This window comes from Lissotriton vulgaris, chromosome 5 (genome assembly GCF_964263255.1).
Source record: "Lissotriton vulgaris chromosome 5, aLisVul1.2, whole genome shotgun sequence".
Lineage (NCBI taxonomy): Eukaryota > Metazoa > Chordata > Amphibia > Caudata > Salamandridae > Lissotriton > Lissotriton vulgaris.
The window spans coordinates 696728957-696753944 of record NC_141693.1 but is presented as its reverse complement, the minus strand read 5'-3'; the positions used below and the strand labels follow the sequence as shown (position 1 = coordinate 696753944).

Sequence of the window (24988 nt, the reverse complement as noted above, 5' to 3'; positions counted from 1 at the left end):
GTAGGTTTTCTAGGTCGTGGGTCGACAGTCAGACATCAACCACATCCGTGAAATCACAGACTGCTTTCACGCAGCGTCCCGTGCTTTCCTACTTTATCTGTTGGGGGACTGCCTTGTGTCAATACCTTGACAAAACGAAGAAACTGCTTGCGCAGACACCAGGAAAAGGCAGCCAACTTCACAAAGCGGGAGCTCCTTGACGTGTCTCTGGACGACACGAAAATATACTCATCCACCTCCAGGGAAACCGAAGGAAGGAGCCACACACGAGGACTGAGGAGAGAGGTTCTTTATTTGTATGGCAGGTACAGCGTAATGCATTTCAGCGTTTAGCCTTCCTCAGACGCCACTGCCCAACTGCGAGAACGTGCGCCCAGCTCTTTTATCTGCAACAGTCCTTAATTGCTTGGTGCACGCCTGCCCCACCCATGTGGTCGTCAATTGCAGTGTCGATCTTCTTTCACTGCAATTCCCAGCATACCTCATTTCAGGCTGGTGATACGTGGGGAAACCGAAGGAAAGTTCTTATGTTACCAGGCGTTTTTGTGCAGTGCTTAGCGTACTTCCAACAGTCTTTGAATACGTAAGAACCCCTCAAGTCCTCGCAAAACCGCTTCAACCCCCAGATTGTAGGTTTTCCAGGTCGTGGGTCGACAGTCAGACATCAACCACATCCGTGAAATCACAGACTGCTTTCACGCAGCGTCCCGTGCTTTCCTACTTTATCTGTTGGGGGACTGCCTTGTGTCAATACCTTGACAAAACGAAGAAACTGCTTGCGCAGACACCAGGAAAAGGCAGCCAACTTCACAAAGCGGGAGCTCCTTGACGTGTCTCTGGACAACACGAAAATATACTCATCCACCTCCAGGGAAACCGAAGGAAGGAGCCACACACGAGGACTGAGGAGAGAGGTTCTTTATTTGTATGGCAGGTACAGCGTAATGCATTTCAGCGTTTAGTCTTCCTCAGACGCCACTGCCCAACTGCGAGAACGTGCGCCCAGCTCTTTTATCTGCAACAGTCCTTAATTGCTTGGTGCACGCCTGCCCCACCCATGTGGTCGTCAATTGCAGTGTCGATCTTCTTTCACTGCAATTCCCAGCATACCTCATTTCGGGCTGGTGATACGTGGGGAAACCGAAGGAAAGTTCTTATGTTACCAGGCGTTTTTGTGCAGTGCTTAGCGTACTTCCAACAGTTTTTGAATACGTAAGAACCCCTCAAGTCCTCGCAAAACCGCTTCAACCCCCAGATTGTAGGTTTTCCAGGTCGTGGGTCGACAGTCAGACATCAACCACATCCGTGAAATCACAGACTGCTTTCACGCAGCGTCCCGTGCTTTCCTACTTTATCTGTTGGGGGACTGCCTTGTGTCAATACCTTGACAAAACGAAGAAACTGCTTGCGCAGACACCAGGAAAAGGCAGCCAACTTCACAAAGCGGGAGCTCCTTGACGTGTCTCTGGACAACACGAAAATATACTCATCCACCTCCAGGGAAACCGAAGGAAGGAGCCACACACGAGGACTGAGGAGAGAGGTTCTTTATTTGTATGGCAGGTACAGCGTAATGCATTTCAGCGTTTAGTCTTCCTCAGACGCCACTGCCCAACTGCGAGAACGTGCGCCCAGCTCTTTTATCTGCAACAGTCCTTAATTGCTTGGTGCACGCCTGCTCCACCCATGTGGTCGTCAATTGCAGTGTCGATCTTCTTTCACTGCAATTCCCAGCATACCTCATTTCGGGCTGGTGATACGTGGGGAAACCGAAGGAAAGTTCTTATGTTACCAGGCGTTTTTGTGCAGTGCTTAGCATACTTCCAACAGTCTTTGAATACGTAAGAACCCCTCAAGTCCTTGCAAAACCGCTTCAACCCCCTATATATATATATTACCTACTGGCGGTCGCCAGTAGGTACATATAGTTAGGATTTTTTCTCTATGGGACTTTTGAAAATTCTATGTCTAATAACTTTGGCGTTTGTGGACGGAATTGGCTGAAATGTTCCGGAAAATGGCTCATTCTGTTTCTGAGCAGCCCCTGAAAATTTGGGTGGGTTTCGTCAAGGGGGGGCCGAGAAAAAAGGGGGGTCCCAAAACGCATTTTTAACATTGAGTTTTCCATAGGGCGGTTGGCCTCACTTTTAGCTCGAACGGCTGAATGGATTTGCACGAAACTTGGCAAAATTGTAGGGACTGTTAGCCCGATGTGCCTTTGCTAGGTCTCAGTATATGTGCTCCAGTGGATTTTGAGAAATTAACGTTATAAAAAACAGATATATCTGTGACAGCGCCACTCTCTGCACGCCGACGATCCTCAGCATGGCTCCCCACCCTCGCAAGCATCTCCCCCACGCACTGGTCACCCCCGCTCTCTCTCTCATGCATGGGCCATAAACCTTCCCCCATCTGCGCTGCTCTTCCCTGAGAATCACACCCTGTGCCCGCCCGACACCTCCCTTTCACCCTATTCACTACCGCACCCTCTGACACTCCTCTTCCTCTGTGTCCGATTGTCCAGGCCGGTCCCTGGCTATCACCTAGCCCTGGGGATGTAGTTTATGGCCCCAACTGTAAAGAATCACCCCTCTTCAAAGGAGTTACAGTAGATCAAGGCCCCCACCCCATGAGATCCGTCACACCACACGCATTCCTACTATCTGATAACGATCCTGTATTGAGATTGGGGAGGGGATTCTCACTGTAAGGGTGTGTGGGACCGAGCCTGAAGCGGAAGATTCCAGGGATGCCTTTTTGTACATCAAAGTCTTCACAATTATGTGTCACATTAAAAATATATAGCACTCCAACAAAGTAGTAGGATTATAACACTTTAATAACTTATAAATATATACAACGCTCCAACAAAGTAAACACGTTAAAAAAACATTTTAAACAACTATTTACATGGCAGCCTGCTGCAACATCCATCTCAAAGCATTCACCATCCGCTTGATACTGTCCTTGCCCCTCCTTCCTCGGAGTAGCAGCAATGGGCTGCTTTGGTCTGTCTTTTAGTCGGCTTTGGGTTATAAAAAGCCTACAAAATCCGTTGGCCTGTGAGGTGGCGTCAGTAGCGGACCGTTGTGCGAATAGGCCGAAGGCAGCACAACGCGCCGAGATCCGGACGGCACCCAGGTGGTGTCCAGCAAGTTGCCGCACTGGTCTGGCCATCCTACAATGCTGCGCCGAAAACCGGCGTGGGGCTCCCCGGGGGGGGGGGAGGCGGCGCGAACGGGCCTCCCCCGCCTCCCCAGGTGGAGGCTCCTCAGCTGCAGTGGGGCGCCCCTTGGCGTTTCAGTCGCCATCCAGCTGAATTGCGCCCGCTCTTGCGGCACAGTGCCTCATCCGCCATTCAGCTGAGTTGTGCCCGCTCTTGCGGCTACAGCGTCTCGCCCACCATCCAGTTGAATTGCGCCCACTCTTGCGGTGCAGCGATAGGCGGCTGCCACAGGACTCTCAAAATGGCGGCTGGCTCTTCGGATTTGGGCCTGGTCCACTAAAATGGCCCTGGGACACATTTGAACTCGGACGTTTGCCTGCTAGGGCATGGGCCCCATTCCCGAAAGCGTCCCCTCAACCTTGAAGATTCTACAAAAGTCATTGGGGCCCCCGACTCCCGCAGGCTTCCGGTGGGGAGCGGCTGCCCTGATTGTTTGCGGAATGGCCACGACGGATCCACGAGATGGTGGTGCTCTCATGCTGACGCCAGCTTCAGTCTGGAACATCCAGAAACACTGTAAACTACCAATTCGATGACTTCCGGTGGAGCCCCAACGTGACCCGGTAGGGAAGAACTTGCCCTCCCCTCTTTTGACTGATGGTTCTTGTTGCCTGTCCCCTCTGTTGTCATCTAATGGAACCTTTTTGGACTGCCAAGTGAGAAAAAAAAGGTGGGGCTTTCATCATTTGGGGAAAAAAAATGTTCCAATCCAATGAAAAGTGTTATTTTTAGGTCATATGATCAAGCCTTCCATCATTAGGAAACCAAAAGTAAAATGAACCAATGAAAAGTTTTATAAACAAGTCACATGACCTGTTATGCGGCTTTGGGCTATAAAAAGCCTACAAAATCCATTGGCCTGTGAGGCGGCGTCAGTAGCGGACCGATGTGCGAATAGGCCGAAGGCAGCACAACTCGCCGAGATCCGGATGGCACCGAGGTGGTGTCCAGCAAGTTGCCGCACTGGTGTGGCCATCCTACAATGCTGCGCCGAAAGACGGCGTGGGGTGCCCGGGGGGGGGAGGCGGCGCGAACGGGCCTCTCCCGCCTCCCCAGGTGGAGGCTCCTCAGCTGCAGTGGGGTGCCCCTTGGCGTTTCACTCGCTATCCAGCTGAGTTGCGCCCGCACTTGCGGTTACAGTTGGCCGAAGGCAGCACAACGCGCCGAGATCCGGATGGCACAGAGGTGGTGTCCAGCAAGTTGCCGCACTGGTGTGGCCATCCTACAATGCTGCGCCGAAAGACGGCGTGGGTTGCCCCGGGGGGGGGGGGGGAGGCGGCGCGAACGGGCCTCTCCCGCCTCCCCAGGTGGAGGCTCCTCAGCTGCAGTGGGGCGCCCCTTGGCGTTTCACTCGCTATCCAGCTGAGTTGCGCCCGCACTTGCGGCTACAGTGCCTCACCCGCCATCCAGCTGAGTTCCGCCCGCTCTTGCGGCACAGTGCCTCACCCGCCATCCAGCTGAGTTCCGCCCGCTCTTGCGGCACAGTGCCTCACCCACCATCCAGCTGAATTGCGCCCGCTCTTGCGCCACAGTGCCTCACCCGCCATCCAGCTGAGTTGCGCCCGCTCTTGCGGCTACAGCGTCTCGCCCACCATCCAGCTGAATTGCGCCCACTCTTGCGGTGCAGCGATAGGCGGCTGCAACAGGACTCTCAAAATGGCGGCCGGCTCTTTGGATTTGGGCCTGGTCCACTAAAATGGCCCTGGGACACCTTGGAACTCGGACGCTTGCCTGCTAGGGCATGGGCCCCATTCCCGAAAGCGTCCCCTCTTTTGACTGATGGTTCTTGTTGCCTATCTCTTCTGTTGTCATTTAACGGAACCTTTTTTGACTGCCGAAAGGGGTTCTGGTCTGACCGCTGGTTGGTGGAGACATTTTGACTATATCCTGGACCTGCCCGGCCTCGCCCAAAATGGCGCCGGTATAAATGGGACTCGTAACTCCTTGTTGTGTACTGGTTGCCCAGCCTTGATATCACGAGATACGTATGCAGTTTTGAAGCACATGGCGGGCGGGGACGAGTACTGATTGAACATTTGGACATCCCTATTGATATTAAGTTCTGATGTGTTATTGATTACTGTACTATTGAAAGTTCGAATTAACGTCAACCATGGTACTTGCCCGCAAATGATAATCTAGATAATTTTATTGTAACTGGCCCTGTCGTACTTTAATTATAAAATGTACGTCCACCGATTACGCAACTGTTAGACACCTTAGTTCTTGCAATCTAATGGCCCGCCCGTTACGTTCTTCTACAGTGTAAATGTCCCCTCATCATATACGATTACAGTTTGCTCCGTGGCCGGCTCACGTGGTTATAGGCCCGTATTTGTATACTGACATTTTCACAATAAAGGTTTTTAAAACAAAACATTGTAGTAGTACCTAGATTGGTAAAGTTTTGAATAATAGCCACTGTTTTCGAATCAGTAAAAGGCAAGTGAAATAAAGCAGCCCGATTACATGACGGTTAAAAGGTATAATACGCAGGAAAGCAGTAAAGATAAATGGTCAAGGGCTGTTGTGTTTTCCACTCCTGCAACATAAAGTGATCGATAAGAATCCGATATTCATGCCTATCAGCGACTAAGACAGCAGGTCGAGCCTCTTTCGTTCAACGGCTCCCTCATGGGACGATGAAACGCCCTTTTTCTCGAAATAGGAATATTTTACTTGCAGGACAGTTGTAAATTTCCCGGGAAAATACATTAGCCTGGAACATTGTTAGTGATAAACTGTAAATGCATCTGGGTCCTTTGCTTTACAAGTCAGAGTGAGAAAAAAAAAGGTGGGGCTTTCATCATTTGGGAAAAAAAATGTTCTAAACCAATGAAAAGTGTTATTTTTAGGTCATATGACCAAGCCTTCCATCATTAGAAAAACAAAAGTAAAATGAACCAATGAACAGTTTTATTAACAAGTCACATGACCTGTTATGCTTACGTTACGCGCTGCGCGCCGCACCCTGGATCGCTTCCGGGAAGCTGCGCCTCGCGCACCGGAGCACTTCCGGGTGCGCTAACGCGGCGCTTCATATGATGCATTACGCGACAACGTAGGTCCAGAATACAGTCAAAATGTCTCCACCAACCAGCGGTCGGAACACAACCCCTTTCAGCAGTCCAAAAAGTTCTGTTAAATGACAACAGAAGGGACAGGCAACAAGAACCATCAGTCAAAGAGGGGAGGACAAGTTCTTCTCTACCGGGTCACGTTGGGGCTCTACCGGAACTGATCGAATTGGTAGTCTACAGTGTTTCTGGATGTTTCAGACTGAAGCTGTCGTCAGCATGAGAGCACCCCGTGGCTACGTCGTGGCCATTCCGCGAGCAATCATGGCAGTCGCTCCCCACCGGAAGTCTGCGGGAGTCGGGGGCCCCGGTGACTTTTGTAGAATCTTCAAGGCTGAGGGGACGCTTTTGGGAATGAGGCCCATGCCTTAGCAGTCAAGCGTCCGAGTTCCAGCGTTGCCCAGAGCCATCCTTGCAGGCCAGGCCCAAGTCTGTGGAGCCGACGGCCATTTCGTGAGCTCCGTGGCAGCCGCCTGTCGCTGTACCGCAAGATTGGGTGCAATTCCGTTGGATGGCGGGTGAGACGCTGTAATAGCAAGAGCAGGCACGATTCAGCTGGCCGAACGAGGCACTGTGTCGCAAGAGCGGGCGCAAGTCAGCTGGTCGAGTGAAGCGCTGGGGTGTAGCTGAGAAACCTCCACCTGGGGAGGTGGGGGAGGCCTGTTTGCGCCGCCTCTCCGTTCTAGTGCACCTCACGCCGTCTCCTGGCGCAGGTATATGTGATGGTCGGATCACGGTACCGCAGGACGTGTCTTCAGGTCAAACGGATTGTGGGACAAGGTGTGGAGCAGGCGCAATTCAGCTGGCCGAGGGAGGCACTGTTCCGCAAGAGCGGGCGCAAGTCAGCTGGTTGCGTGAAGCACTGGGGTGTAGCTGAGAAACCTCCACCTGGGGAGGTGGGGAGGCTCGTTCGTGCCGCCTCTCCCTTCTAGTGCACCCCACGCCGTATCCTGGCGCAGGAATATGTGATGGTCGGACTAGGGCACCGCAGGACGTGTCTTCAGGTCGAAGGATTGTGGAACAAGGTCCAGAATGGAAGAGTCACCAAAAGGCAAAAAGTTCCGCTTGACCCCGGGATCCGGCCGCCTATGTCGGGGGCGATCTCAGGCCACACCAGGGCAACAAGACTTGGGGAGGGGGCAGGAGCCAAGCACCCCCTCCGAGTCCGCACCAAAACACCGCCCCTCGGGGGCCTCCGTCAAGCGGTTGAGGGAGGCACCGCATCACATTGTTTTCCAATGCAGTCAGGTCCACAAACAGCCCCCACTTACTTTGAGAATAGTGAAGCTGCAGCAGGTGCAAATAAGCTTCAGACAGTGTTACAAGCGCTGCTCGGAACCCTCAACTATGGCACCCAACATCCAGGACTTATGCCATTTGTGCAAGGCAGTGACATCGAAGCATCTCAGGGACCAAGCAACATACCATATCCAGAGTCCTTCCCACATCCTCTGCCTTCCTTCTTACCTAGTTATTGTTCTTTCACTCCCACTCCAGGCTTTTAGTCTGTGGATGGAAAACCATGAACCTACACTCACCTATGAAAATCTTACTATTGATGGTTGATTTTGAGCCCCAAATACAAAGGCTTGTTTGGATCGATGTTGCAGCAGGCTGCCATGTAAATAGTTATTTAATAAAACGTTTTACCCTGTTACTTGTTGATTTTGAGCCCCAAATACAAAGGCTTGTTTGGATCGATGTTGCAGCAGGCTGCCATGTAGTAGTTATTTAATAAAACGTTTTACCCTGTTACTTTGCTGGTGTGTTGTATATATTTATAATATTTGCATAGGGTTTGTCGTTATTTTGGGTGGGGTGGGCGGCGGAGCCGAGCTGTCTTGCAGCCATCATGGTGTTGAGCTCAGTTCCTCTCACTAGTTTCGTATTTCTCATGAGGGGTTGTTCCTAATGTTTCTATTTTAGCGAGGTCAAAAAGAGATCCCATTAGTGGCCTACTGATTTTGCTTGATTCCTTTTGTTTTTTAACGATTTTTCACTATCTGCAAAGACTAAACAGAGTATTGCGACTCTGTGCTTGTTTGTAAATAGAGAATGAACCAAAGAGAACCAATTCCAAAACAATAAATGCTAGGATAACAATCAATCAAATGGAGAGGGAAGCAGGCACGACGGATTACAACGGGGGCAAAGGCCTGCGTTACCTACCCTTCACTATCTGCAAAGAGAGAATACTCCTAAAAGAAAAGAGGAGGGGGGGGGCAGCGTTCAAAGCACATCAGCGTGCATAAACACAAAAATGTTTTTACCTACCACGTACTTGACATTTTAAAGCTTTTGATATTTGCTATTAAAAAACCATTGAAATTCACTGAAAAAACCATAGGTTATAGACCATATATAGTTAGGAATTAGCATTTACAAAACCTTGAAAATTCACTGAAAAAACCATGGGTTATAGACCATATATAGTTAGGAATTAGCATTTACAAAACCTTATTTTACTCACACAAAACCATTGAAATTTCATATATAGTTAGTTGCACTAACTATATATCGCGCACCCGCAATCCACTGCTGATCATGTCACATATTACATCATTCATGACATGATCAGTGACATCACTGATGACATCACTGATGACATCACTGATGACATCTCAAATGACATCACTGATGACATCACTGATGACATCACTGATGACATCTCAAATGACATCACTGATGACATCACTGATGACATCTCATTTGACATTACTGATCACATCACTGATGACATCATTCATGTGATAATATGGTGAACCTCTTCAGACTCTAATATAATCTTAGATACACTCAGAGTAAACAGACACTCACAGACTGTCACTCATCCATGGAGTTACTCACACACCTAGTCAGCCATGCAAAGAATCAATCACACTTCCATTTCCTCAACTATACAGTTATACACACCTTACTTATTCAAACATATACTAACACATATTTACTCTGTTATACAATCCCTGATACAAGTTCACAATGATCCATACAGCCACTCACACATTCACTGGCTCTTATGCACAGTTATTTATATATGTCAACTCTCACATGTACTGTGTTTTACATATGTACTTACTTTGACATGTAGCACTGAGATATCCATTCACTCACTAATACACTCATGCACACAGTCAACCGCCCATACAGCTGTTTCCACATGCACTTTTGAACCCATACATCTAGTGAATCAACTGCTCACACATCTATGCACATAGTCACACACCTCGCAGCCACCCACACACACACTCACTCTCCCATACAAATACTTGGGCAACCAATGAATAACCCATATAGTTAATCATAAAGCTACTGATCAACACATGCAGCAGTTTACAGAACAACAGATATAGTGATGCACAAATTAAGACAGTTTAGTCACTAACCCATGCACTCAGTGAGACACATTTAATCACTCACTCATACAGTCAGTCATGCACCTACTAAATCCTTCATCCAGACACTTATACATCCACTCATTCTTCAATATGTAAGACATATTTTGACTTTTCAGAAACATACAGTCACTGGATGTTGTCATCAGTGATGTCATCAGTGATGTCATTTGAGATGTCATCAGTGATGTCATCAGTGATGTCATCAGTGATGTCACTGATCATGTCATGAATGATGTAATATGTGACATTATCAGCAGTGGATTGCGGGTGCGCGATATATAGTTAGTGCAACTAACTATATATGAAATTTCAATGGTTTTGTGTGAGTAAAATAAGGTTTTGTAAATGCTAATTCCTAACTATATATGGTCTATAACCCATGGTTTTTTCAGTGAATTTTCAAGGTTTTGTAAATGCTAATTCCTAACTATATATGGTCTATAACCTATGGTTTTTTCAGTGAATATATATATATATTTGTTTTTTCTTCATGTATTTGATGTATGTATGCATCAATGGTTGATGCGATATTTAATTCAATGCCTTGTTTGCTTTTTTGCACAACCCATGTGGCCTGTTTCTTTAGGCGCTTGGGCTTTTAATCACCATTTATTTCACTGCCTACTCCTGACGCGTCATGTGACCAAGCTCCGTCCGCGGAGCGAAACGCGTCAGGGAGGGCATTTGCTCTTTTCATTTTTGCAAAATAAAATGCACTGCTGACACCTTATTGATGTGATGGCTCGATGATTTAACATCCTGTAATTCATCTTGTGGAGGGGAGGTCTGCGCCCATTTGAACCGCTACCAGGAGCGGTTGGGATTTCGCTTGTTCATTCATTTACCGCGATTGGTTCGCTTCCGGTTTTGTGGACCCGCCCATCTTTTCGTGGCACAGCTTTTGTTGCAATCCAACAACGTTTCGGCGTTCATACAATTGAACTGACCAAGTACTGTTTGCCGTGCCCCCTGCAACTCATGGATTGAGGCATTTTTTCCATTTCGTGCAAACGGTGACCGGACCCGGTGAGGAGCTTCGGAGCTGAAGAGGTCGGCTGACTTCTCTCGGCGACAGGAGGCGGAATCCGGTAGGGCACCGAGTGTGCGTTCTGCCCTTTCATTATTGAGTTTAGCGGGTTTTGGGCTTAACTTCCCAAAAATATTTTTCGAACTTACTATAGCCATAACAGCAGTTTAGCGGTATACGTTAAAACCGCTTACTACATTTGCAAACATGTTTTCCAACGACGCACTGAAGAGTAGGGAAACGGCGGCGGAGGCTCTGTATGGAAACCTGCCTACTGTAACGCCCGTAACTACTCAGGAAAACCGCACCACCAATACCAACAGCAGTACAAGGGAACTTTTAAAGACTTTGGAGAAACTACTTCGCAGTGAGCTTTCCAAGTGGTGGGAGAAAAAGTCGCTAGAAAAATACATTGAGGCCAATTGTGTTCCTCGTGGCTTGAGAGTTATGATTGTTCCTACGTACGAAAATCCGGACCCCAAAATGCTTCAGGAGTGGGCAGAGAACAATTTACAATCATCAAGAAATATGTTGCTGATTTTGATTAAATACGCCCACTCCGATAGGGAAGCATTACTAACTGAAATAGATAAGGTGAATGCTCTTCTGGAAGCGACAGGTGAAATTGAATTGATAGCGAACATCCGGAAGGAGATTGATCAACGACTGGCTAAGCTGGAACAAACCATCCAAGAACGCAAAATTCATAAATTGGCGAGAGATAAACAAGACTATGAGACAGGGCGTATTTTCACGTTTTCTCGTAAATACTACTCATACAAACGTAAGGCAATGTCTGTCCAGCATAAACCAAGTGGGTCAACTGATTCAACTACTCCTTCGTCTGCTGCTGCTGCAATTAACGAGGATAATCTATCAGTAGCCTCTTTCACCGGCTATGAGGAAAGTTTACCTTCCAGTGATGCAGGGGCTCCTGATCTCACAACTTTTTCAGTAGTAGACGAATTAAATTTTGTCAGCGAGGACCGGAGATATTCTCTGCGCTCACGGAACAATCCTCCACAAGCAGGCAAAGTGGCAGCCAAAAACGTCGACACAGGAAATGAATTGCCAAAAAGAGGTGGAGGGCGAGGCAGAATGCGCAGGAATTGGAACAAATAACGAGAATACAAGATAATACAGTAATCAACTTGACTGATATGACGCTTTCCAAAGCGGAGGAACAGCTCCTCTCCTTGGGACTTTCTTATTGTCCACCGAATAACTTCCCCTATGTCCAGGCACGCATTGATGTTTTTAAATTTATCAGGAAAATTAAATTACAAAAGTACTTCCTGTTACATACGGAAAATCCCAATATACGTGCCATTGAACCAGCGACATCAAATGATGAGGAGTCATTACAAGTGAGGAATTTAAAAGGTCTACAAACTTTGATTTCCTTAGCTAATGAAGAGAGTTCACAAACTGAACCTACAGTCAGTCAAGTTGTCACTGTCAATCAGTCACCAACCACGGCTTTTCGGGCAAATCCACATTTCTACCTTTGATGCCTAAGGATGCTGTTGATGTCTTTAGTGACAGGGTTATTGCAGAACTGAAGATTCTCAATAGGTCGGTACTGGGAAAGAAAAAACAATGTGATTTTAATAATGTGCAATATGCCAAACTGGTTAAAAAAATACAGGGTAACAATCAAGTAGTAGTGAAGAGTGCGGACAAGGGGGGAAACACGGTATTGTGGGCGAAAATTGACTATGTTTCTGAGGCAGCCCGCCAACTAGGTGATCCCCTTTGTTATTCAAAGACTACTAAATTTGCAATGCTTAATAGCCACGAGAAAACCAGGAAAGGCATCAATGCCTGGTATAGACCTGGCTTACTGACTAAAGAAGAAACAAAATTTCTAAATGTATTGCATCCTATTACACCTTTATTTTATTTGTTACCCAAGATTCACAAGTGCACTGTCCCAGTCCCAGGTCGTCCTATTATTTCAGCCCAAGGTAGGATGAATGAGAACATTTCAAAATATGTGGATTTTTTCTTACAGCCCCATATGATTTCTCTCCCTTCTTTTCTTAAGGATACCACTGATTTTTTGGTTAAGATTAATCACATCACGTGGGGTCCTGATTTGTGTTTCCTGGTGATGGATATTGAAGCACTTTACACCAGCATCAACCATCTGCAGGGTCTGGAAGCTGTCCAGTTTTTCTTAGATTCCCGAGAGGCTACCATGAGGGACCATAATCTCATGTTATTAGGTATGATCCGTATTTGCCTTTTTAATAATTATATCCAATTCGACAAGGGTTTTTACCATCAGGAACGCGGGGTGGCCATGGGTTCGTGCTTCTCCCCCAGCTACTCATGTTTACATGTTGGCTGGTGGGAGAGGCATGTTCTGGGGGTCACTCATGCACGTTGGCTTCCTCACCTTGTGTCTTACTGGAGATTCATTGACGATATTTTTATCGTCTGGAGGGGATCACAGGAACTGGCAGCTGAATTTGTCAATGAAATTAATGTAAACAATAGGAACCTTAAGTTCACTGCTAATATTTCATCTACTTCTGCTGAATTTCTGGATGTCCTGGTTTACATTGACAATAACACCATACAGACAAAACTTTACAGGAAAAGCACTGCGGGCAATTCCATCTTGCATGCCCGCAGTGCCCACCCCCTCACCCCATAAACAGCATACCCTTGGGTGAGTTTATCAGGATCAAGCGCATTTGCAGTAGCCCAGACGTCACCCAACAGTGCCTATTGGAATCTAGGGATAGATTCCTTCGACGGGGCTATAATACAGCTGTGTTAGATCGGGCTCTGAATAAAGCATCAGCGCGTCCCCGTGAGGCATTGTTAATTCCTAAAACCAAAACAAATCCAGATGTGACTAGTCTGGGGACAGCCAGATTCATCACCACATACTGCTCCCAAATTTCCAAGCTTAGCCAAATCATCAGATCTGAGTGGCCTATAGTGCTAACAGATGTTATCTTAGGTCCATTTCTGCCCAAAACACCAGCCATTACTTTTAGGAGGGCTCCCTCTATGAAAGATTCCCTAGATCGAACCCAGCCAGAGCTTCAACCAAAAACTACTTGGCTTAACAAACCTGGCTTTTACAGATGCACTTCGTGCCGTGCCTGCACTTTGCAGTCAATGGCACGCATTATACATCTGCTTTCAATGACAGAGTTATTCCGATCAAGAAACATCTTACATGTCGCAGTGATTTTGTAGTCTACCAACTAACCTGCACATGTTCTCTTTCCTATATTGGGAGTACCAAGTTGCAAGCACGCCAACGAATTCTGCAACACATCCGGGCCATAGTCAATTCAGATATGAATTATCCTGTGGCACGCCACTTTAAAGAAGTGCATGACAAGAAACTGAAAGATCTGAAGTATACTTTGTTGTGCTCTGTGGCGAATCCAGGCAGGGGTGGTGATTGTAAGAAACTTCTTCGCCAAAGAGAAGCTTTCTTTATTCTTTTGCTTGATACCAGATCCCCCAATGGGTTAAACGCGTTTGATGAGTTACACCATTATTTGTAATGAATGTAGTTTTCCCTTTACTTTGATAATGAATTGTACTCCCTTTGTTTATGATGTTCATGTATAGACTTCATTTGTCTTTTCCATTATGAGATTTTGATTCAGATTTTGATAATGACATTTTTGCTGAATGGTATATATGTGAGTAGTCTCTCTTATATATATATATATATATATATATATATATATATATATATATATATAATTTTTTTTTTTTTTAGTAAACAGTTGGTGTAGGTTTTCATATGGTTGTCCTGTCGCTTAGTTTATTCCATGTATTTAACATTCTATTTTATGGTCTATCTTAGAATTTGCACTTTAGCATTCAAGCATTTCTGTGATTAGAAATCATGTATTAGGCCAGTATTTTATGCATTTATGTTAGGAACCTCACTTTGCACTAGCAATTGACATTTGTTTTCCTTTGCTATTGTCCTTCTGTTGTTATCAAGTGAAGACGGAATGGATTTGTGTGGGGGTTTCCTGGCGTTTATGACGAGTTTGGTTGGGTTTCATTTATATCTCAATGGACTCGTTTTGCCATCTGATATTTTGTACTTTTTTACTACTTGGCCTGCTTTATAATATTAGAGCACTTTGCTTTAATTTTTCTTCATGTATTTGATGTATGTATGCATCAATGGTTGATGCGATATTTAATTCAATGCCTTGTTTGCTTCTTTGCACAACCCATGCGGCCTGTTTCTTTAGGCGCTTGGGCCTTTAATCACCATTTATTTCACTGCCTACTCCTGACACGTCATGTGGTTGGGATTTCGCTTGTTTATATATATATATATATATATATTACCTACTGGCGGTCGCCAGTAGGTATATATAGTTAGGACCTAGTTACCATAGGAAATTCCGAACATTCTATTGGGAATAACTTTGGCGCCAATTGAGGGATCTGCCTGTATATTTCCTTAAATTTGCCTCGCTGTGCTCCGCTCCTTCCCTGAAAGTTTCGGGGGGATTCGTCAAGCAGGTGTCGAGAAAAAAGGGGGTCCCAAAACGTGTTTTCCCCATGTTAATTTCCATTCTGACAAGGCTCCAGCTCGAACGGCTGAATGGAATTATACCAAATTTGCAAAAATGGTAGGGTCTGGTATGCAGATGTGCCTTTGCTATGTTTGGTGAAAATCCCTCCAGTAGTTCTAGAGAAAATTGAATTTGAAATTTTTCAAATGGCATTTTCTATGGGACCTTTAGACACGGCTACAGCCCGAACGGCTGAACGGAATTACACCAAACTTGGCAAAATGGTAGGGACAGGTATGCAGTAGTGCCTTTTCTATATTTGGTGAAAATCCCTCCAGCAGTTGTTGAGAAAATTGAATTTGATCAAATTATATATCTATATGCGCTCACCGTACGTGCACAATACGTGTACAGTATGCGTACCGTACGCATAAGTGCGCATACCCTTACGTGCGCGAGCGAGTTTCTGATTGGCTGGCAGTCTACTGTCAACATTCCAAACTGTCCAAACCAGGAAGTGTTGGCCACTATCTTGTTTTTCAGGAGAACTGAGGCACAAGAGAGCCCAAAACAAGAGTGGAAAACACAAAAAGGGGGCAGGGTAGAGACCCCCCAACCCACTAGCCCTTCTCAGGGGGTTCCAAAAGGACCCCCAAGGGCAAAAAAAAGAAGAAATTGCAGGGTACGTGCACCGTACGCATAAGGTACGCGTACCGTGCTCGTACCCCGCACTTGGTGGTCCTTCTGGGACCCCCTGAGAAGTGCTAGGGGGTCAGGGGTCTCAACCCTGCCCCCTTTTCGCATTGTCCACTCTTGTTTTGTGCTCTCTTGTGCCTCACTTCTCCTGAGAAACAAGATGGCTGCTCAGGTGGTCCCAGAAGGATAATAACATATATAAACATTATCCGCTAATAGAATTAGCATTTACAAAACCTTTGAACATTATTGATAAAAAATGTAGGTTTCACGCCTGATATAGTTAGGAATTAGCATTTAAAAAACCTTGCAAATTCACTGAAAAAACCATAGGTTTCAAGCCTTATATAGTTAAGAATTAGCATTTAAAAAACCTTGCAAATTCACTTAAAAAGCCATAGGTTTCAGGACTTATATAGTTAGGAATTAACATTTAAAAAACCTTGCAAATTCACTTAAAAAATCATAGGTTTCAGGCCTTATATAGTTAGGAATTAGCATTTTAAAAACCGCGATGTCAAATGAGGTGTCATCAGTGATGTCATCAGTGATGTCATTTGAGACCTTGTCATGAATGATGTAATATGTGACATCATCAGCAGTGGATTGCGGGTGCGCGAAATATAGTTAGTACAACTAACTACATAGGAGCAATTTCAATGGTTTTTTAAATGCTATTTCCTAACTATATAAGGCCTGAAACCTATATTTTTTTAAGTGAATATATATATATATATATATATATATATATATATATATATATATATATATATATATATATATATATATATATATATATATATATATATATATATATATATATATATATATATATATATATATATATGGCGAACTATCTCTCCTAGATGTAATATATCATTTTATCTGATAAACTTCCCCTATGGGGCAATCCGCTATTCCCAGAGGTGTTCCAAGATGTTGCTTTTAAACGTTGGGTTAGTTATGGGATTATCTGTCTTGGGTATCTTTTTGATTATAATTGCCTTGCATCCTTTAAGAACTTGCAGGTGCAGTGTAGGCTACCTGATCATATGCTCTTTAAATGGCTCCAAATTAGTGATACTTTTCGAGACAAATAACTCTGACAAAAACGACTAATTCTGAGATCTGGGATTGTTTGCATAAGGAGAAGACAAAATCTCTGATAAACCATATGGAAAAATGCCTTATTAATTATAGACAAAGTGATTCTGAAAGATTGCCGGAACGCTAGAGTATGACTCTGGGGATAGGGGTTACTTCATTCGCCATAGAACAAGCACTAAGTATCATTGATGACTCAGTTCATTCTATCAATTTGCGGATACAGGAATTTTAAACTATATGCCAATTGTATTACACAGCAGAAAAGATAGCTAAATGGGCTCTGCCCGGATCAGTTAGTGCCCGGATGAAATGTCCTAGATGCGATCTGCATGCGGCTTATATAACTCATATGTTCGCAACATGTCTGGATTTTGAGCTATTCTGGCAGCAGGTGGGTCAAGTATTCTCACAGAGATTGGAGATTGATTCACCTGTTTCAGTCATGGAAATTATGATTGGTTTTTAGAATACGAATTATAGACTTACCGCCTATCTTGTATACTACTTGTAGCCACTAGGCTGGTAATTGCCTGGGTATGGATTTCTCCAAATCATCCCTCTATTAGTGATTGGAAGATGATGGTTCGGGAAAAGTGTGGAATGGAATATGCATTGGCAAAAATAAGGGATACTCGCAAATGCAATATGGGGGCTTCTATTTTAATACAGGTCTATGTGATTGTAATTGGATTTGATTTTGCAATTTGTTATGCTTTGGCAATTTCGTGTTGCTCAATGATCTATATCATCCGGTTTTCAACACTTGCGTTATGTTTTTTGTTGTTATTTTTTCTCCATGTAAATATGTGTTGAGTTTGTTGCCCTCTTGTTGACAAATAAAAAGTGTTTAAAAAAAAGGAAAGTAAAATGTCTGCAAGGTATACTTCAAAAATGCATACTACCTGCTCAACGCTCCCTACCCCATATCGGTGATTGCGTGGGATAATGTTTATAATAATAGACGATTCTAAATGAGCGCATTTTATGTGAATCTAGTATTAACCGAAGTTTCACTCTCATCAATTGCAACAAACAGGCAAAAGGATGTTATTGTAAAAAAACTTAACAATTGTGGGATTTGATTGTTCATTGTTTCAAGTGATTATATAAGGGTGTGATGATGAGTGAAAGCCCCATGAGTAAGTTATTTTATCACAGAGCACCGGCTTTCCATTCCTTAAAAGTCCCTGGCTGGAACTGAATTCCCTCACATGTGAAAGTGTGTTTCAAGAGTTTGTGTGTAATATTTACTTCTAAGAAATGATCAATCTTTTAGGAGGTTTGCATTACAACTGTGATCATACATCGGAAGAGGAGAATTAAGTATATTTTGAGATATGAAAAAGCTTTTATTTTGAAAATCACCCCCACCTTACCCCATGACCCTTTTTCCCCTCAGCTCCTCTTGTTCCCTCCTGCCAGTATTTTCCTATTCAAATTCAAATAATCTTTATTTCGATCATAAAAGATCATAAAAATGTACAAGTGATTTTCATCAATAAAAACGTTATAAAAATGTGCTATACATTTTTAAAAACAATTCCCCAAGCTCATGATTGCAGTCTAGTTGCTAAAATGCATTTTAGTTAAAAAGGGGACAAGTCTGTGACAAGAATAATCTGCAAGGCAATAGTAAGAAATACTATAGTAAGAAAGAGTATTCATGCAACTCTAGTGTCCTTAATAATTTCAGTGCGTAATCGCCACATTGCCGTCAGAAATTTTGCCATTACGAACACTGTTGGTGCCGATAGGTCTGTCTTGAGCACTCTGTAAGCCGGAGCATAAGTTCGGAAGCCCAAGTTCTTTAAATAAGGGACCAACCAATAACTTCTGATTCTGCTGTAGGCTCTGCAAAACAGGACCCCGTGAAGATCACTTTCCAGTTTATAGTTGCAGGCTGGGCACACCCCTGAATCCAGATTACCTTCCCAGGATTTAGTAAGGGACCTCAGGGGGGGAGAGCCGTACCTCCATTGCATATAGATCTTCCGTACAAACACAGGTGTCATGCCATCTAGTACATATTCAGGGCTATAAGAATCTTTTGCCTTAGTAAATGTGTCGGTTAGGGATCCTTCCCGGATAGAATTCAAAGATTTCTGAAGCATAACCCTATAGAATAGATTTGAAAGTTCTTTTCTAGAAAGCCTTACGGACTCTATTTCCGGCTTGGACCATAACTCCGGGACTCCGAGGATCATGCACATGTCCCTGATGCACTTTATCCACGGGATTTTGGTCGCATAAGTTGATCTAAGAAGTTCCTGAAGTTCATTTCTGTAGTGTACCAGATCCTGGCTGCTCCACAAACGCCTCCAGTAGGTCAAAGGTTTAAGGCCCAGTTCCTCCGTGATTGGTCGTAATGCCAAGTCCATTCTTAGGGGGAGAAGAGGAGTGCTCGGGGGAAATGCAGCTAATTGTCTTTTAAAGTTGTTTTCTGCAACCTGTATGGTATATAGCGGAATATGTCCCCAGAGCTCACCCCCATAGATGATAGCCCCCCCTGGCTTGAGCTTTGTAAATGTGGATGGCGGGTGCCAGTGGACCAAGAGGAGATTTTTTGGAAATTCTTGTAATGGCACCTGCCCTCTGGACTAATTATGTGGTTGCTTTTGTTTTGTGTGGCAACCATGTCAGGTTCTGGTTGAGGGTTATGCCAAGATATTCTATTGCATGAACTCTTTCCAGGGTTGTAGTTCCTAGGCGGGGATTTGGGCAGTTTTTGGGTTTGGGGTTAAGAATCATAAATTTTGTCTTAGAGGGGTTTATTTCTAGGCCCCTATCATTACAAAACCCCAAAAACCCATTCAGGACCCTCTGAAGCCCCATTGGCGTTTTTGACAGCAGCAGGGTGTCGTCCGCGAACATAATCGCTGGCACCCTGCTGCTGTTCAATTGTGGCGCATCGATGTTAGGGTTCCTGCTCAGGTGCTCTATCACCCCGTTCACAAATAAGCAAAACAGGGTCGGCGCCAATACGCAGCCCTGCCTTACCCCTCTATGAACGGGGAATCTGTCTGTCAGCCTGCCGCCCTTTCCATATCTGACTCGGGGATAGTTGTCAGTATGCAACCTGATTAAGATATGGAGAATGTCTCCTGGGACACCCAACTCAGCCAGCACCATCCACAATTTAGCCCGCGGGACTAAATCGAAGGCGGCAGGGAGGTCTACAAAGACCGCATACAGTGTCCCGCCTTCTGTGAGCACAGTCTTCCAGTAGATAATATTAAATCTGAGTATTTGGTCGACTGTGGAGACTCCTTTTCTGAATCCCCCCTGGAGAGGGCTTAGGATGTCAGTCTCCTCCATCCAGCTTTGCAGCCTATTAAGAATTAATCTGCCGAATAGCTTCTGGGATACATCAATGAGGCTGATTGGGCGGTAGTTGGCTGGGAGCAGAGGCGACCCCTTTTTGAAATTCAATTAATGATTCTATACAGTTTTTCATTTTATTTTGTTTTGATATCCTGCTTTAGATTCTTTGTTTATGTTTAAGCTGTGGACTGTAGGACAAGGCTTCCTGTTGGAAACATCTCGCTGATCAATTTGGTGCGCAGACTATGTACCAGTAGTGCAAGTTTGATCAATGTGGGTTTCTTGTTTTCATGTGCAATACGTTCAGTTTGGTTCGTGTGGGTTTCTTGTTTTCTTACCAGCCAGGACATAGAGGTGGTTTCCTGCTGCCCCTTCCTGGATGACCACCTGCGCCTGGGTGTATGTTATCTCATACATGCAGTCCACCATGCGCCGTACGTGCGAGGCCTCCAGTTGTCTCAGGAAATCGTTACTCATGATGGCGCCCGTGATCAGCTTCTTCACACTAAAATGATAATAGGAAAACAATGTTAATTTACTTTATCCCGCTATTCCTTGCACATTTGCTTTTCCACATTCCCGAACTAGCATAGATTGTTGTGTATTTATAGTACTGGAAGAGCAATAGACATAGTGGAGAGGCAAAGAACTACAGCCTGATATCAGTTATGTTCAGCCCCTCCCTTGAGAACCGAGCACAATCAGTACTATTTGTGTGCTATTTTCTGATGCTTTTTGTGTGAGGAGGCATCTCATTGTGATCGTTAACCTCTCCTCATTATTGGATCAAGCACAAGCTTCTTTACAAGCCATTTTAAGATCTGCTGGGCATTTTTCAGCCCCCGGCTACTTCAACCTCATAACTTAGCATAGTAATATTTTGACCCAATCATTACCTTGATTCACCATTTTCTGGATTGGACCATTACTTGAATATGACAATTACTTCAAGTGACCATTATTTTACATGGCTCTCATGACCAATCCAGCTTGCATTAGATTTAGAAAAGTATAAAAGCTGTTATAGTCATCTGTCATTTGGGCTGCCCTGTTCCTCTCAGATAGAAATGAATCATAAAGGGACGTTTCACCTAGTTAACATTAACCTTGTTTCTGCAGTAGAGTTAAAGTCCCCCCTAACTGGTATGGACTCGTGGCATGGACTCCTGTTTTAATAAGGCATCAACTTTTGATTAAGGAGTGACAACAACTGGAGACCAAACCTACCGGTGTGGAAGACTGTAGAAAGAGAAGAAGGAAAACCTGAACTTCGACTGTATCTAATTGAATACATTGCTGTAGGTAATTGGGTTATTCGTTGTGCAGAATGTGATGCCTGCACAAGTAATAGTTTCACAGTTTCTCCTTATGTGAACAAAGCACCCCAATGTAGCACTTGACTATCAAGGTAGTGAAGCAGAGCAGTCAAAGGCCTACTCAGGGGAGGTGGTGTAGGCTAGTAATCACCATTCACTGGCACACAAAAATAACATTAGCATGATTGTCCAGTCAGAGCTTGTTCCTTAGAAAAAGGATAATGTATCCATAAAGCAGATACAAAATACCTTGGATTATTGTATTAAATCATTTGAACTCAAAGGGACATGACCCTCAAAATCACAGTGCCCCCAACCTATACCAGACAACACATTACATTATAGGATGGTATCACTTTAGATCAAACAGACCTATTGGCTTTATCAAGGGTTTACCATATTATGAAAACAACAAACCACAGGGTAAAAACATCATAATTTTGTGTGTAATTGAAATAATTAGTAATAACAAAGTGTAAATATTATTAATCTTAATATAGCCTATGATCCTTGATCAATAATCACTGTCAACATTATAGATTAATGAAGAATTTGAATATTAACACACTGTGTCTGTGTGCTTTTTATATCCTTTCAGGCCACATAAAACACAACCATAAAAACAGCCCCTAGAGAGCTCCACTTTCAGGCCACTTCAAAAGCAGCCATAGAATCAGCCACTGGAGGGTGCTGCATGCCCAGCTGTAGAGAAAGGTTCCTGCCTTGGAAATGCTTAAATAATGATGAAAATTCAAGAGGCTCATATTTTTGTGAACCACAGCAACACAGGGTCAGTTTTTAAAAGCAACTTCTGTAGGGTCTGTTGCAACTCCTGCATCCCACGCAACCCTTCTTTACTGTGTTAGTGGTGTATCTGCCAACCTTGTCCACCACATGGCAGGACAAATATGCAAATAATACAGCTCTACAGGGCTTTATGGGGCGTTCCAACCTTGAGGAGTAAATATTTTATTACCAGCTATCCTCTGTGCCGGGGAAAGCTGCAAAGCTTTTCTCTTTTGTTCTTGTTAAGAAAAAAAAGTCTGGGGTGCCCAGTCCCATCCAGGTACTCTGCCTTGCCTCCTTGTTGGGGCAGTTCTGGGAGCCGAACCTGGCCTGCCTCAGCCGGCTATCTGCTCAGTCAACACTCCTTTATGCTGGTGTGGGTGCAGTCAGCGTGCTTCTCACCTGAATGTTCCATGTGGGCAGGGAGTTTGTTATGTGGTAGCCGCCCGCTACCCCCAGACATGGACATGGTAGCAGGAGCAAGGCCATCATTAGTGAGAGCCCAGAGACTGGGTCCTAGGGCCCTTTTGTATTTGTTGGTGGGTGCGACAGTGCTCCCCTGGTTTCCATTGAGGTCAATCTCTTGGAGAGGTGGGCCCCCCGGGGTTGAGAATGTGCTTAGAGATGGGGCCCGACACATGCCCTTTCCCTGGGTAAAATTTTTAAATAATCCTTGTGGCAATTCCTGGAAACTTGGGTGTACTTTTCAGGTGGGCAGCAGAACCTCATAAGCTCCATCGATCAAAATGGGGTTTGAGGTCGCCAACTTGAAAAGACCGTAACTCGGACCATGTTGGTCAGATTGATAAGAGCCTGTGCTTTTTTTACTCCTGGTGGCTAGCTCTAGCCAACATGAGTAGTTCCAGCAGGCCTCCTGGCCTGAAAAGTGATGTACCTTGCTGGGAGCTGGTTCCACTACCTCTTTGCACCAGCTTTCCTCCTAGTCTTTGTCTCTGTGTGTAGATTTTTCCACTAACTGGCCTTACAGTGATGTAAGGGGGCCTGCCTCACTGGCCTTTGGAGAGACCCAATGGTGCTAGGATCAGTTGGTGCCGAGTATTTAGTTCTTTTGGGGATAAGGTGGTTTCTCCTTCCAGTTGTGCATGGCTGTCGTTGTCCAAGGACCTAGCATTAAAAAGTACAAAAAGCACAAACAGCCCTTTTTCTCCCTTATGCAAGAGTTTTTAAAGTGGGTGGGAAGTCCTAGAAGACAGGCAGCCCTGGTTATTTTTGGGGTGCCACATCATCTCTCCACCCCGTCCCAACCTTTCTGTAGAGTATGCTGGGACTAACCCTGGGCGTAGTTCGCGTAGTAGCGCTACGTGAAGAGCACTTCGCACTACACGAGCTACACGAACTGCGTAGTGCACTGTGCAAAATGCTGTTCGCACTGATTGCACAGTGCTGGATGCTTGTCTGCACTGTGCAATCAGTGCAAACCGCATCTTGCACAGTCAAGCGGTCTTTTTCTGCCACTCGAGTAGATTTCTACGCGAACTGCAGCTTTCTCAATGCGGACTGGTAGTTTCTCATCGCGAGCGGTCACGAGCATAAGCAACCACTCGCAATTAGGAACCTGACCTCCCCACGTTGAGAATCTCGCCGGGAGGTTTATTTTCCACGCTCGGGATCGGCAACTTGATGCTGCGGATCGCGAATGAGGAAAAAGTCTCACCAGGATGTCATTTAGCTTGCTGGAGGTTGCCAACTTGACGTTGAGGACCGCGAGTAAGCAAAAAATGACTGTTACGCGTGTTTGCACTGTGCTACGTGTAAGTCACATAGTGCGAAGTACCGCAAACTTCGCAAACTACGCAAGCGTAGCATAGTACTTCGCCCAGGGTTAGCTGGGCCAGTTCAAGCTGGTGTTATCCAGGAGTCATTAATCACATCTGATCTGGGGCCTCAGCTCCACCCATCACTGACATCACTGCTAGGGCTTTTTCCTCCAAAGCTTCAAAGAGAAGCCCCCTCTTGCGCTGGTTCCAGTTTTCTGGACTTCCCTCTTTGCACAGTGGGCCAGGCTGTCCTCCGGCCTGAGAAAGAGTAATAGGTAATTAACAATACAGATTTTCATCACCACGCCTTCCTCTGGAGCTGAGGGAAGCACTGTTAATTACTCCTTTTGTGTGAGCGGTCTTAGTTTCCTCTGCTGGGAAGAGACACAACTAAGATGGCAACCTTGGGGTCCTTCCCCAAACCTAAGCGGCTGTGAAAGGTGTGAGGGGAGGGAGGCCTGCTCTAGTCAATGACTAAAATTTAAACTGGTGTACAGAGGGGGAGGGTAATGCTCTTCAGCTCACGATCTCCATAGGTGCAGACTGGCCCAATTCACACTTTACAGTTCCTATTCAGTCCTGCAGGTAAAGCTCAAATGTACAGCCACTAAATTATGCCTTTTGCACATTTAAAAAAAGATAATTGCGAGCATGTATGTGCCAGTGATGGCCGGTAGGCAACCTTTTTCAACCTGGGGTGGCAATACAAAAGCTATAACTCCATGGCTATGAACCAGCTATCATA

General features: G+C 45.1%; 1 protein-coding gene across 2 annotated transcripts in view; it reads right to left on the bottom strand.

Annotated features, from left to right (window-relative positions):
• LOC147711410 (cGMP-dependent protein kinase 2-like) overlaps positions 1-24988 on the bottom strand; it is a 2360133-nt gene that overhangs the window by 1757118 nt on the left and 578027 nt on the right. For both annotated transcript variants that reach the window (XM_086922130.1, XM_086922129.1), the window contains exon 3: positions 20702-20868. In XM_086922130.1, the coding sequence (XP_086778256.1) occupies positions 20702-20868 (167 nt within the window). The remainder of the gene's footprint in view (positions 1-20701; positions 20869-24988) is intronic.